The sequence below is a fragment of the Mastomys coucha genome, chromosome X (genome assembly GCF_008632895.1).
Source record: "Mastomys coucha isolate ucsf_1 chromosome X, UCSF_Mcou_1, whole genome shotgun sequence".
NCBI classification, from domain to species: Eukaryota; Metazoa; Chordata; class Mammalia; order Rodentia; family Muridae; genus Mastomys; species Mastomys coucha.
This window is the reverse complement of record NC_045030.1, coordinates 74,725,182-74,738,506: the sequence shown is the minus strand read 5'-3', so window position 1 is coordinate 74,738,506 and position 13,325 is coordinate 74,725,182. Positions and strand designations below refer to the sequence as shown.

The following is a 13,325-nucleotide window of genomic DNA, read 5'->3' as shown; positions in this document are numbered from 1 at the left end:
TGTCTATACCTACAGACTAAAGGTCATTCCCTGCCTCCCTCTTTAGTCTGACCAATACCCTACTGCTTCCCAAGCTGGCTTTTCCACTTGTGTCCTTTACTGAACTGAAGTTGTATACGGTCAAGAAGGACATGCTGCTGACTATTAGACTGATGTCTTTAGTCAGAAATGCACTCAGTGACCATCTCTTCTTCATTCTTCAAGGTCCAACCTCGGTGCATCACCTGTTCTCAAGAAACTATGTTACTTTACTTTGTCTTTCATAACTGCATAGACAATCATTATTTTTTTAATCATACTTCAGGGGTTTCTGATTATAACTCCATTACATTTATATCCGAATGCCTTGGCAGCTTAGCATGGCCATCCCCCAGGCAGAGCTAATAAGCCAGCAACATAAACTGTATGGCTTTTATTTCTTTATTGTATTTTCCGCCAATCATCTTCTTAATCTTGAACAGTGATGAAGAACTTAGAATTTTTCAAGAATACATTTCAATGAGTTCAGAGAACAGAAATGGCTGGATTGTTAGGGGCCTGTACTCTTTGGAAGGTGGCCTGATAATGTTCTGTGAAGTGAGCTGCAAAGATGTCTGTAGCCCATCCTGCACCATCTCATGGAGGAGTTTCCACTCAAACATCATGGTGATGAAGGAGGCCACTCTTGGCTTATTGCCAAGCAGCCCAACATCTCCTATTTATTAGGAGCTGGCCAGCTAACACAGCATACACTGTACCATGCATTGCATCACCACTGAGCAATAAAGACCACACCAGACTCTGTGGATAAATGGAAATGCTTTATGGAAAAACAATGGAGGCAGACACTGCAAACCATCTTTGAAAGAGACCTTGACAGTATATGAAGGAGCGCGGAAACAGCAGTGGATTTATCCTTAAGACTGGGGATTACAGCCACTAATAGTTCTATTATTCTGGGATCATATAAAATGTATGTCTGCCGTCTTACTGTGTGTTTACAATTTCTGGTTTTGCTTCAATTTTTAAGACCCTGAATGAAGCCTTCACTTTAGTGTTGCCTTTCTGATAATGAACCCAGGAGACAGAAGTAGGAGGGTTGGGGAGAGAGAAAGACCAAAGCAGTAGACTGTGATAATTGCAGCAGTGTGTCTGCCTGAGAAGTCCAATGCTATCCTGGGAGAAATGTCTCCTGTTGTCACCTCCAATGTCATGGAGGGAGTCAGGTATGCTACCATCTAACCAGCAAGGGGGCACACAGCTCAGAAGAAACTCACTTAAGGATATTTGTTCTTCAGAAGAGAGAGGAGAAAGTTACTGGTGAGGGCACTGGGGAGCTTCACTTCCGCAGGTGGTAGAAACTCTTCACAGTCCTTTCCACAGCGTCATCCATGGTGACCAGTGGCTGGTACCCAATGAGCTTTTTGGCTTTCTCACAACTGTAATAGTGGAAGGTTCCAGCCAATGCCACCCGAATTGGTGTAAAAGTTGGCTGGATTTGGATGAGGGGGCTAACCACCATCACCAGTAGAGATAGCAGGAAAGCAAGGTAGTAGGCCACCCAGTAGGGGATGTGGTACTTGGGGGCCTCATAATTGAGGCCTGTCAGAATGCGGGACAGGAACGTCCAGAAAGGGATTGGTTCATCGTTGGTGATGTGAAATGCCTGGTAAAAGAACATGAAGTTAGAGAGTCCTGCACAGCTGCTAGAGTGAATGGGCCACACATGGGTCCCTAAGTTCAACTTGCTGGCTCCACTTCCAGCTTCTTCTGTGGAAAACAAAGAGGTACACTGTCCTGCCCGCCCCATCTCTTTTGCAGGGGCACCACATGGTGAGGTTGTGTTATCAGGCGTCGCATGCCTAGCTACAGCAGTGTGTCTGTCTTAGACTCTCAGAATGGGCAGTGTTTAAGGGCAAAGAGGGGAGGTGATACAAATTCTACAAAAGGGTCAGGACTTTAAGTGAAGTTTAGCTTGCACTTAGTAGGTTACATTTGGTTTTATCTTTGCATGTAAGATCAATATTAGATCTTTTAAACCAAAAGCTATAACCACCCCATTTCCAACCATCCCCAAAGTAGGAAAATGTTAAATATTCAAGGGGAGAAAAGAGTACTGAGTACTCAGGAGGGATTACAGAGCTAGCATTGAGACATAGGAGGCAAGGTGGGAGGAACAGAGTTGATTCTCTCAACTCTGCTTACTTCTGGATACCAAATGTCAGGGAGTACATATGCATCACTTACTAGAGGAGTATCAGGCCTGAGCAATATGAGCCATGTGGGAGGGAAGATGAAGATCTGGACTATAGGGAGGAGAAAAATGAGGAGCAGGCATCTGCCCAATGTACATGTGGCCAGGCCTGGAGTAAGCATGGGAGCTCTAGAGAATAAAAAGCCCTGAGGTTTGGATCCGTCCTGGGATGTCAGCTGCTATGGTACAGAACTTCCCAGAAGATCCGAAAGTGCTGAGAGAAGCAAGTAGCTTACCTTCCCACCTAGAGCTGCATCTCGGGAGAGGTGCTCGGCGGCTAAGATGTGTCCATGAACCACATTCTCCACAAAGGTGAAGTCCACCAGGTTCTTCCCATTTCTGTGGGTACACAGGAAGTATTTAAGTTGTGCTGAGTATCTGGATGCTGGCCCCACAAAGTCCCAGCACTAAGACATTCAATAAACTAACCCACTTCTACCTCAACAGTGCCTGCCTCTGGTACAGTTAAGTGATTATAGCAGGTAAGGAAATGTGGCCATGAAGAACTACTGGGGCCCTTGGGAGCAGTGAAATATTGAATATGAGAGCATGGTGTCCTACATGTCCTAGCAGGATCAATACCAACGTATCTTCTTAGGCTCAGATTTGAAGTATATATCTTGAACACTTACCCAGGATACAACTCGCCAATGAACTCCCAGTTTTCTAGCACTACCTCTGTAATCCCTCAAAGTTTTAAGTCAGGGGATCAGTGAGATTTAGTAAGTACAGGAAGACAAGGCACAGGGATAAAGAGGAAAAAAGAAATGTAAAAGAAGAGGCACTGGGCACAGTGGTGCATGTCTTTAATCACAGCACTAAGGAGGCAGAGGCAGGAGAATCTCTTAAGTTTGCGGCCAGCCTAGTGTACAGAACAAGTTCCAGGACAGCCAGGGCCACATAGAGAAGCCCTGTCTTAAAGAAAACAAAGCAAAGAAAAAGGAAAAGACAAGACAAGGATGTTTAGCAGTCAACCACATCCACTGTCATCCTTTACTTTTTAAACATAAGAACTGCCTTCTATATGCAAAGAGTCAAGGGTCATTGCTTTCCTCCAGAGCTTTAGCTTCTTTAATTCCTAACCACATTCAACAGCTTTTCCCAGTGTACCTGCAAGAATGTACAGCACTAAATGGTATCCTTCCAAAGCTTATACCACTCTGGAAATTGTGAAGTGACTGTATGTTGAAATGTGGTCTCGCAGATGAAATCAGTTATGGTAAGACTAGAGCAGAAATCTTAGCTCAATGCTGATGTCTTTATCAGAGGTATGAGGTAGGAGTGATACAGTGGTATGCAAGGAGCAGCAAACCTCAGTGGCCTGTGGGCTCCTCACAGCAGTCAGGAGCTAGTACTGCCAACAGCTGCATTTTAGACTTCTGGTTTCCATAACTGAGAATCAATTTTTGTTGCTTTAAGAACTGGGGATTTGATTTAGTACTTTCAGGAAATCAACATGGAGGACAACAGAGAAGCTCACATGCATGGTCTAAATGTTTGTGTTTCCTCAGTATTCTTGTTGGAATCTGATCTTCAATGCACTGGTGTTCTGAGATGGAAACCTTACAGGGTGATTAGAACATGAGAGCACTGCCCTGAGGAACAGGAGCCACATAAAGATACACAGCAGGTAAGAGGACTAGATAGTCCTTAGCAGACACTGCTAAGGCCTCTTAGCAGATATCAATTTTTGCTGACAGCTGATCTTGGACTTCTCAGCGTCCAGAACTGTGATCTACTGTGAGTTACTCCTGTTTGTGATGTTACCCAGATTATACTATTATACTATTTTGTTAAAGAAGCCTGAATAGACTCAGACAGGCATACAATACTTCTTGGTACTCTCAAATCATTTTCTACATGTGTGATCACAGTCAGAAGGGGACAGAGAGCAATGGGAGCTGCCTTACCCAATCATGAACTTCATTTTGCCCTTTCTAGCTGCATCAATTAGGATTGGGACCAACTGGGGGTCCCTTGGGCCGAAAATGCCATGAGGACGAATGGCTGCGGTTAAAAAATTCTTCTTAGGGTCGTTGGCATCAAGTACTGCCTGAAAAAGAGCAGAAGAGAAAGGAGCCACTGTAAGACTTTTCCTGAGCTAAGGTAGTACCTTAATATGTGTGGAGTACTCCCTATTAGAAGGCAGACTGATGACATATTTGGTGTGTGTACAGGCCACTGGACAGTTGTCTGCCTTGGGACAGCACACTATAACTATCCCATCTGTCCCTGAAAAACCAACAAGGCAGGAGAAAACTGGCTAACAACTACTAGGATGAAATCAGAAAGCTTAGGTTGGGTGTAATGGCTATTTACAGAAGGTGTACCCTGGTTTCTTCAATTGCTGGAAAGGGTCTGAGAGTTCTAGTTAGTGAGGTAGTCTTGAGCCTCCAACAAGGCTGCTACCACCAAAAGAGCCCTGAATTCAGTGGCATGTGCAAAGCTTCAAGCATACTCATGCACCATGTAACCAACAGTTGAGTCAACAACAGACACATAGAGTTGAGGAGCTGGCTCAGTCAGCAAAGCTTTTACTTTGCAAGCACAAGGATATAAATTTGATTCCCCGAAACCCATGTCAAAATGTGTGGAGGTGCATGCTTATAATCCCATGTCTATGGAGACAGACACAGGAGGATACCTGAGGCTTGATGGACAACCAGTTTAGTCTAACTGGTGAGTTCCAGGTCAATGAATGACTAGTCTCAGGAGGTAGGCAACATTCCAGAAGATGATACACAAAGATGCACATGTCCATATACCTCTGTTTCATGTAGACATACACATATACACAAAATGACACATACTGGTGGTCTCATATGCTAGAGGTACCATAGCTGTCTGAGCTTTTCAGGTATACTCTTTGTTCCCACAATGATAAGGCATCCAATGATGCATTTCTCTGAACATGTCTTCATCCTTATGATGCATGACTATACAAAGAAAGAGGTTTTGCCTCATAAGTAATTTCCCAAATGATTTGTTATTATTGTTAGTAAAAACAAGGTGGCAAAATATGTATGCAGGTGCTGAAGAGAATGAGCAAGCCTTCAAATGGCCTTTGTCATGGTGATCTCAAGTGCTAAAGAGAATGGAATTTGAAGAGTTTCTGGACTAATCCTAAAGATGACCTATTATTATTATTAAGAGGGCTTAAAGTGTTGATCTGGAAAACAAGATTAAGTTACTGTTGGAGTCACCTCCAGTTTTTCTGACTTCCAGCTGAATACCCAAAAGTCCAAGCCAGTGCATGACTTGAGGCCAGGCTTGAGGTAACTAATTATCAGGAGGGTCATTGTACGGTTTGGTCTTCCTTAAAAGCCTAGTTCCATGGAGTAGGAGGACATAGCATGGACATAGGACTTTAGCATGTCAAAGGCCATATCTGATTTAGGAAGTCACTGTTAATTAGCTGAGAACAGCCTCTGCTGTGATTTCTATGTGACTGTGGCTTGTTCTGAGCTGAATTTGAGGAAAGGCAGAACAGTAAGACCCATGCCAGTTCAGTGTTTCAGTTTATGAGTACCACCTTGAAGAGTGAACCACAGTGTGTGGTATGCTGTAAAGGCCTAAGAGATGGAAGTCCACAGCTGCCCAGTCTACATTCTGGGATCCTCAGTGTCCTTGCAACCACAGTGCTCAACCCAATTACATGGAAGTTATGGGATCCCTGATGAAGACTCTGTATTCCTCTGCAAATCAGGATAGTTTCCAGTAATTTGTAGATGATAAGAAAGAGTACCTACCATATGAGATCATTTTGGAGCGTGAAAGAAGTAGTTCCCAGAAAATACTGAGAACAGTATCTGACCACATTAAGATATTCTATCCTCTTGAAATTTAACTTCATACATGAATTTACATCTTATGTTGGGTACTTGGGCCTCAAAATACTAACATTCCCATGTTCATAGATATTTTTTCTTATGAATGGAGACACTTGAGGTATCTGCTCATTTAACTGGCTTTAAAGTACATACTCTCTCCTGCAAGATCTTGGTCTCTGTGTAGTAGTCAATAGGCTTCATGGCATAAGGGAGGTCTTCAGTTCCATTTTTTATGTCAACACCCTCAAAGACAACACTGGCACTGCTGGTTAAAATGAGTTTCTAGAAGAAAAAATTCAAAGGACAACACAAGTCAGGAATTATTGCTATTCAAACTGTATAAGCAAGTCCTTTCTAGGGCATTTCCAAGTAACTTGCTAGAGTATCTTTCATTTTTATGTCTTCTAAGATAGCCCAAAGATCACTACCTTTGTAGCCATAGGAACTCTGGACACATTATGGTATTCCAATCTAAAAGAGTAGCTCTTATTTTTTCCATCCTATCACATCTGAGGCAGACATCAAAACTAACACTATTCATGGTAGATCACTATAGGAGAGCTTCTCCATGGAGGGAAGGGTGGACCACCAACCTGTAGGGAAATTTCTGCTTGCAAAATTCTACTGGATACTCTGAAACCAATCTTGCCATGTGAATACATACATATGCATACACATATAACTTTAGTCATGCTTTACATACTTCGCTAGTAGAGCCAAACATCTAGCATGTGTAAGGCCCTAGGATCAGTCCACAGCAGCACTATGAAAAAAAAGACCAAAGGAAGAAAGGAAAGAAGCTAGCTATATATATTGTTTGCTTCTTTTATTATACATCATTCTACAAGTCCTAGCCATAGTGGTAAGAGAAGACAAAAACTAATTTATAATGTTTAAAAAATAAGAAACCAAGCCGGGAAGTGGTGGCAGCACATGCCTTTAATCCCAGCACTTGCAAGGCAGAGGCAGGCAGATTTCTAAGTTCAAGGCCAGCCTGGTCTACACAGTGACTTCCAGGACACCCAGGGCTATACAGAGAAACCCTGTCTCGAATAACATAAAACAAAGTAAAACAAAACAAAAAAAACAAAAAACAAAACAAAACAAAACCAAGAAACGAAATTAATCTCATCAGTGCAGTGGTTCTCAACCTTACTAATGTTGTAACCTTTTAATATAATTCCTCATGTTGTGGTGACCCCCAACCATAAGATTATTTCATTGCTACTTCACAACTGCAATTTTGCTACTGTTATAAATTGTAATATAAATATCTGACACATAGGATATCTGCTATGTGACCTTCGAGGGGTCATGACCCAGAGGTTGAGGATGGCTGCATTAGTAGATGATAGAAATGAAAAAATAAAATGCTTATATAAAAAACATGGGCAAGCCTATAGAAAATATTAACAGTTCAGCAAGCTAGCTAAATTCACAATAAACATAGGAAAATTAGGGGCTGGAGAGATGGTTCTCCAGTGGTTAAGAGTGCTTAATGCTCTTGAGGAGAAACTGAGTTGGCTTCCCCACACCCTTGTCGAATGACTCACAACCTCTTATAACTCCAGTTCCAATAGGATTTGATGCCTTTGACCTTTGAAAACTCCTGCATGTAAGTTTGTGTGTGTGCATGTGTGTGTGTGTGTGTGTGTGTGTGTGTGTATAACACACACACCAAACAAAAACCCCCAAACTTAAACTACCATATGTATATATATGTGTATTATGAAAATTAGCCATATTCTAAACATCAGCAGAAATTGAACACATGACGAGGTACACATGAATAAATTCAACAAAAGATGTATAAAACATTTGTGAAGTACAGTACAATATCAATGAGTGGCATTGCCAATTGGGGGATATTTTATATTTATAGAAAGGACGATTTGCTGGGAAGTGGTGGTGCACACCTTTAATCCCAGCACTTGGGAGGCAGAGGCAGGCGGATTTCTGAGTTCAATCTGGTCTACAGTGTGAGTTCCAGGACAGCCAGGGCTATACAGAGGAACCCTGTCTCGAAAAAACTAAAAAGGAAGGAAAAAACAGAAGAAAAGAAAAAGAAAGGAAGACTAAATGGTAGAAAGAAATCAGCTCTTTTAAAAGTTTTCCAGGACATAAATTCAATTGCAGTAACAATCTCAGCAGCTTCATCAAATACTGATATGTATGCTACAGTCATGACAACAGAGGTCAGTACAGTAAACAGAAAACCTAGGAACAGACTCCGGCAGGACAGAATGCCCAAAGTACGCTGCAGGAGGCATGTGTTTGCACAAATGTTGGATTAAGCCATCAACATGCTTAACTGGTTAACTGTTTGGCAAGAAAAAGAAATCAATCTTGCATACAATCATGATTCCTGGTTAATTAGCCTTAAGTATGGAAGTAACATTTTAAAAGTTTGAGATAAAATGCATTAAAGACTTTGTTTTGGGTATTAGAAAAAAAATGTCCCTCATATCAATTTCTTTGCTCCTATACACCAAGATGTCTACCCCCTCAGAGGATGAACAAGAGCTACATATATCAAGATATATAAAGCTCAAAAGTTTAGTATTGGTGGAAAAAAGTTTCAGAAATACATGTTTAGTGTGACACCATTGTTATAAAGTTCTCGGACATGCAAGCCAATACCTTACACCAGAGGTGTGTAGAATGAATAGCTCTTGACTACTTAAGAAGAGAAAAAGTAGGTGACAAGTGCAGCAGGGCGAAGTGTCTTGTCAAGTGTAAAGTACAGCTGAGTGTGACAGTTGGTTTGAAATTACCTAGGAGATACATCTCTGGCACTTCCACAGAGGTTTCAATTATGGAGGAAAAGCTACCATCCAGGGGATCATGGGCTGGGGTCCTGAATAGGAAGAAAGGAGGAAGCTAACTGAATACTGGCATCCATCTCTCTCTACTTCCTGCTTATGCATTAATTTGATTGGCAGATGGGAATTTTAACCAATGGGAATCCAGAAGAGCTCCCCCTCACCTATTCCTGCTGGGCTGGTTGGTTACTGGGAACTGGCCAAAAGTAACCATGAAAATTATTAGAAGTACCCTTTTCCTCAGTTCAGAGTTCCTGTGGCATGGAGCACTCACTCTAAGCAAGTGAGATGCTGGACCTAGAGGCTGGGGTTCCATTAGGGTCTTCCATTCTAAGAAGCAGATTTCTAACAGTGTTGTAAGCTGATACAAGGCTAAAATCTCTATGTCCTTTGGCCTAAGTCATGATAGGTTTCTATCAGATATAAGCAACAGTGCTTTCCTTTTTTTTCCTTTTAAATTATAAGCAAGGTTGTTAAACAATGTGATGATTCTTTTTAAAAAGTTCTACACAGGGCTGGAGAGATGGCTCAGTGGTTAAGAGCATTGACTGCTCTTCCTGAGGTCCTGAGTTTGGATCCCAGCAACCACATGGTGGCTCACAACCATCTGTAATGAGATCTGATGCCCTCTTCTGGGGTGTCTGAAGACAGCTTCAGTGTACTTATATACATAAAACAAATAAGTAAATCTTTAAAAAAAAAGTTCCACACAAAATTATCTTATGGTTCAGGAATCCCACCTCTTAGTACTAACCCAAAAGAGTCAAAAGCAAGGACTGAGGCATTTGTCGCCTCCATTCATAGCAGCTCAAAGGTGAAAGCACCACAAATGTCTATTAATGGATGAATGAATAAACTATGGTCCAAGGCTAAAGGGGAGTATTAGCCTTGAAAAAGGAAAAAGGAAAAGGAAATTCTGACATGCTCCAATGTGGACAGACCTTACGGATACTGTAATGTGACAAGTAAAAGGATAAAAACGTGGGTTGAACGGCTCATATGAGCTCTCTAAAGTATTCAGAGAGATAGACAGAGAGTGGTGGCTGCCACAAGCTAGGGAGGGGCAGAAGAACGGAGCCCTGCTGCTTACTACATGACTAGGGATGGACAGTGGTAATGGTTAGACAAGGAAGTAAATCTAGTTAGTATCACTGAATGCATGTATGAAAGGGTTACAAAGTAAAACATTAAGTACATGCTATTTGGACAGAGAAAATAAACAATGTTCAAATTTCATAGCAAAGACAAATAGGCCTTAGTCTACCTAAGCATTAAGATGGCCTCTGTATTGGAAGCGTATAACCCCAAGTGGTCCTCTGTGATATCAACTGATGCCCAGAGCTTAAGTTTTAGTATCTTCTCAACATGTAAAAGGCAACCCTGGATAGGCCCAGGAAGACAGTAACAAGAACTACTTCCCCTCCTTTCCTCTAAAAAAGCAAGCACATGCTCCCGATACTCATCACCACAGCATTCCCCTTACCTGAACTCCAGCCTCTTTGCAGGTTTCAATGACAGTCTTGGTGCCAATGAAATTCACTCTATAAAAGAGCTCCTTGTTGTTACTGTATGGCGGAGGTGACGCACAGTGGAAAACTGTGCTTACACCTTTGAGAGCTGGGTACAGGTCCTGGAAAAGCACACAAAGACAAAAGAATCATTCCAGTTTAGGGCAGGTCAGCAGCCTTCTCACATTCTGTCATCTGTGGTTTGTAGGTCTTTTAGCTTTTTATAATTATATAAGCAACAGAAAACCATACTTTGTAAAAGACTCAAACTACACAAAAGCATGTGGGAGAAAAACAAGTTTTCTTTTAATTGTCCCCTTCTTATTACCTTGCCCTGAATAAAATGGGAGTACTGGAAGCCAGACAATACAGTGACAGGAAGGAGATTTATAAAGCAAGCAGGTTTCATTAACTTCTAGAAGGAACCTCCTAAGACAAACAAGTGGCTGCAAATCTGGGGCAGTAAACATACTAAATGAACCAGGAATCAGTAAGGCTCTTTAAGCCTACTAGAGACTAAAAAGACTCAAGAACCAATACGCAGAGACTCCTACTGGCCAAAGGCAAGGCAGTTTGGTTATCAGTAAGAATAAGGGTTATTAGTGAAAGTAGAAAATAGAGAGGAATAAACTCATTTGAGGAAAAAAGAATTACATTTTTTTGTTTTTTAAGACAGAGTCTCGCTATGTATCCTCAGATGGTCTGGAACTTGCTATGTAGACCAGTTTGCCCTCAAACTCCTGTCTCTACTGCCTATATTTTAAAAGACGCCTTTGTTGTTTGAGGTACGTTAGCTGGTTGACAAGCTCCTGAAAGTCACCCATCTCTACCTCCCTAATGCTTGGTTTGCAGGCCTGCATGACTATACACAGCTTTTAATTATTTGTGGGTTCTGGGGATTTGAACTTACTGAGCTATTTCCTCAGCTCCTAGGAACTTTTAAGTAATAGTTACTCCATATTTAAACTTCCCTAATCATTCTGACAATATTTATTTGGCGGTTTAGGATCCAAGCATGGACCATGCATATGTGACCCTTCTGTTCTTTCCATTTACTTTAATCTGGAGCAGTTTCCTGAGTTTTGCCTTTTGCCTTCTGCAACACTAATATTTCATAGGATCATAGAGGTTATTTTATGGACTTCTCAATTTGCACTTGTCTGTTTATTCATGATTGTATTCAGGCTTAATGGTTTTGGCAAGCATTCCATATCTGTGCTGGTGTATCCTTATCAGGGCACTGCTGGTAATGCCAAGTTGGATCATTCAATGAAGGTGATAGCTGCTTGCCAGATTCTTACCAAATCTGTGGGGTGATACTTACAACACCCACTGAGGTTTCTGTCCTGGAGCATTTCTCAGCAAATGTTGACTTTCTCAACTTGACTGCGCCCTAAACATTTATTGAGTTGACATTCCTCTGCTAAGTAGACCTCTGTCCACCTGACTTTTCTTTTTAGGAACTATAGATGCATAGATTCCTTTAGTAATGTGTTAGATAAAAAAGAATCTATGCACCCATAGTTACTATACTCCCAAATTCCCTTGTGCAAGAGGCTAACAGAATTCAGGTAAACATATTTACTGACTCACTACAAAGGAATTACAAAGGGTACAAGTGAAGAGATGCACAGGGTAAGGTATTGAGGAAGTAGTGTGGAGTTTCCATGCCCACCCTGGGTGTACAAGCTTCCAGTCTCATGACACAAGCACGGCCGAAGCATAGACATAAGCACAGTTAATAAGAAAACCCAGCAAGGCTTGTCTGGCCAGATTCTTTTCGGCTGCTCTGTGTAGCATTCCTTCCTCCTGGGTATGGGGATGGATCCCTCTGACACTGGGTGGGGAGAAGCACGTATGACTCATCTTTCGAAAGATGTTGAGTAGTAGTTTCTTTGTTTTGTTTTTTTTGTTTTTCGAGACAGGGTTTTTCTGTATAGCCTTGGCTGTCTGGAACTCTCTCTGTAGCCCAGGCTGGCCTTGAACTCAGAAATCCACCTGCCTCTGCCTAGGATTAAAGGCGTGCGCCACCACCACCCAGCGAAGTAGTAGTTTCTTTAATCTGCCCTTGAGAAGCAGTGGTGAACTAGGAAACGTGGATGAAGACAAATACTCTCTTCTCTAATGTATTTAATAACTCTAAAATCTCTCTTTCTCATGTGTATATGTGTGTATGCATGTGCACATGCATGTACACACACATATACATGCACAGGGGTTTGTAGTCATGATGCACTAGGATTGGAGGAACCAGAACCACATCAAGTCTTTGCTTCATACTTATTTGGAGGTTGGAAGCAAAAGGATTACTGTGAGTTTGGGGCTAGTATCCTTGACACAGTGAGTTCCAGGCTAGTCTACACTAAAAAACAAAACCTGTTTCAAAAAAAAAGTATGTGTGTATGTATGTGTGTGTGTGTGTGTGTGTGTGTGTGTGTGTGTGTGTGTGTGTAAACCTATCAAAGCCTAGATTTTGTAGCACCTGGACATAATCAATATGAAATTACTGAGCTACTTAATGATTTTTTACTCAATCTCTGAATTTCAATATGTATTTTAAAGTGCCTCTCACTGCTGACTTGTCTTAATTGAAGTGCTTGGTGGCTGTATGTGGCCCATGGGTGCCTTACTGGACAATGGATCTACTAGTTTACAGGAAACAGCAGATGGCACAGGGACATGCTGATTACTTGGAGATGCAATTAGCAAATTACAGACCCTGAGATATGCTACATGATAATGAACAACCTAAACAGCACTAAGACAGTACATATACTAAGGCATCTTGGGAACTAAGAGACTGACATAGTTATCAAATACACAGTCAAATCTTCATTTGTGTTTAACTCTTTATTTGGGAAAGCAATTATATATTAAGGAACTATTCATGATGCCTCTGAGATAATATTGTATAATATTTTTATTAAAAATT

General features: G+C 41.5%; 1 protein-coding gene across 5 annotated transcripts in view; it reads right to left on the bottom strand.

Moving 5' to 3' along the window:
- Positions 1–408: 408 nt before the first annotated feature.
- Positions 409–13,325, bottom strand: part of Nsdhl (NAD(P) dependent steroid dehydrogenase-like) — a 28,772-nt gene continuing 15,855 nt past the window's right edge. For all 5 annotated transcript variants that reach the window (XM_031363799.1, XM_031363768.1, XM_031363782.1 and 2 more), the window contains 5 exons: positions 10,369–10,515; positions 6,217–6,345; positions 4,144–4,286; positions 2,470–2,572; positions 409–1,645 (listed from right to left, as the gene is read on the bottom strand). In XM_031363799.1, coding sequence (XP_031219659.1) covers positions 1,319–1,645; positions 2,470–2,572; positions 4,144–4,286; positions 6,217–6,345; positions 10,369–10,515 — 849 coding nt within the window. In that variant the 3' untranslated portion in view covers positions 409–1,318. The remainder of the gene's footprint in view (positions 1,646–2,469; positions 2,573–4,143; positions 4,287–6,216; positions 6,346–10,368; positions 10,516–13,325) is intronic.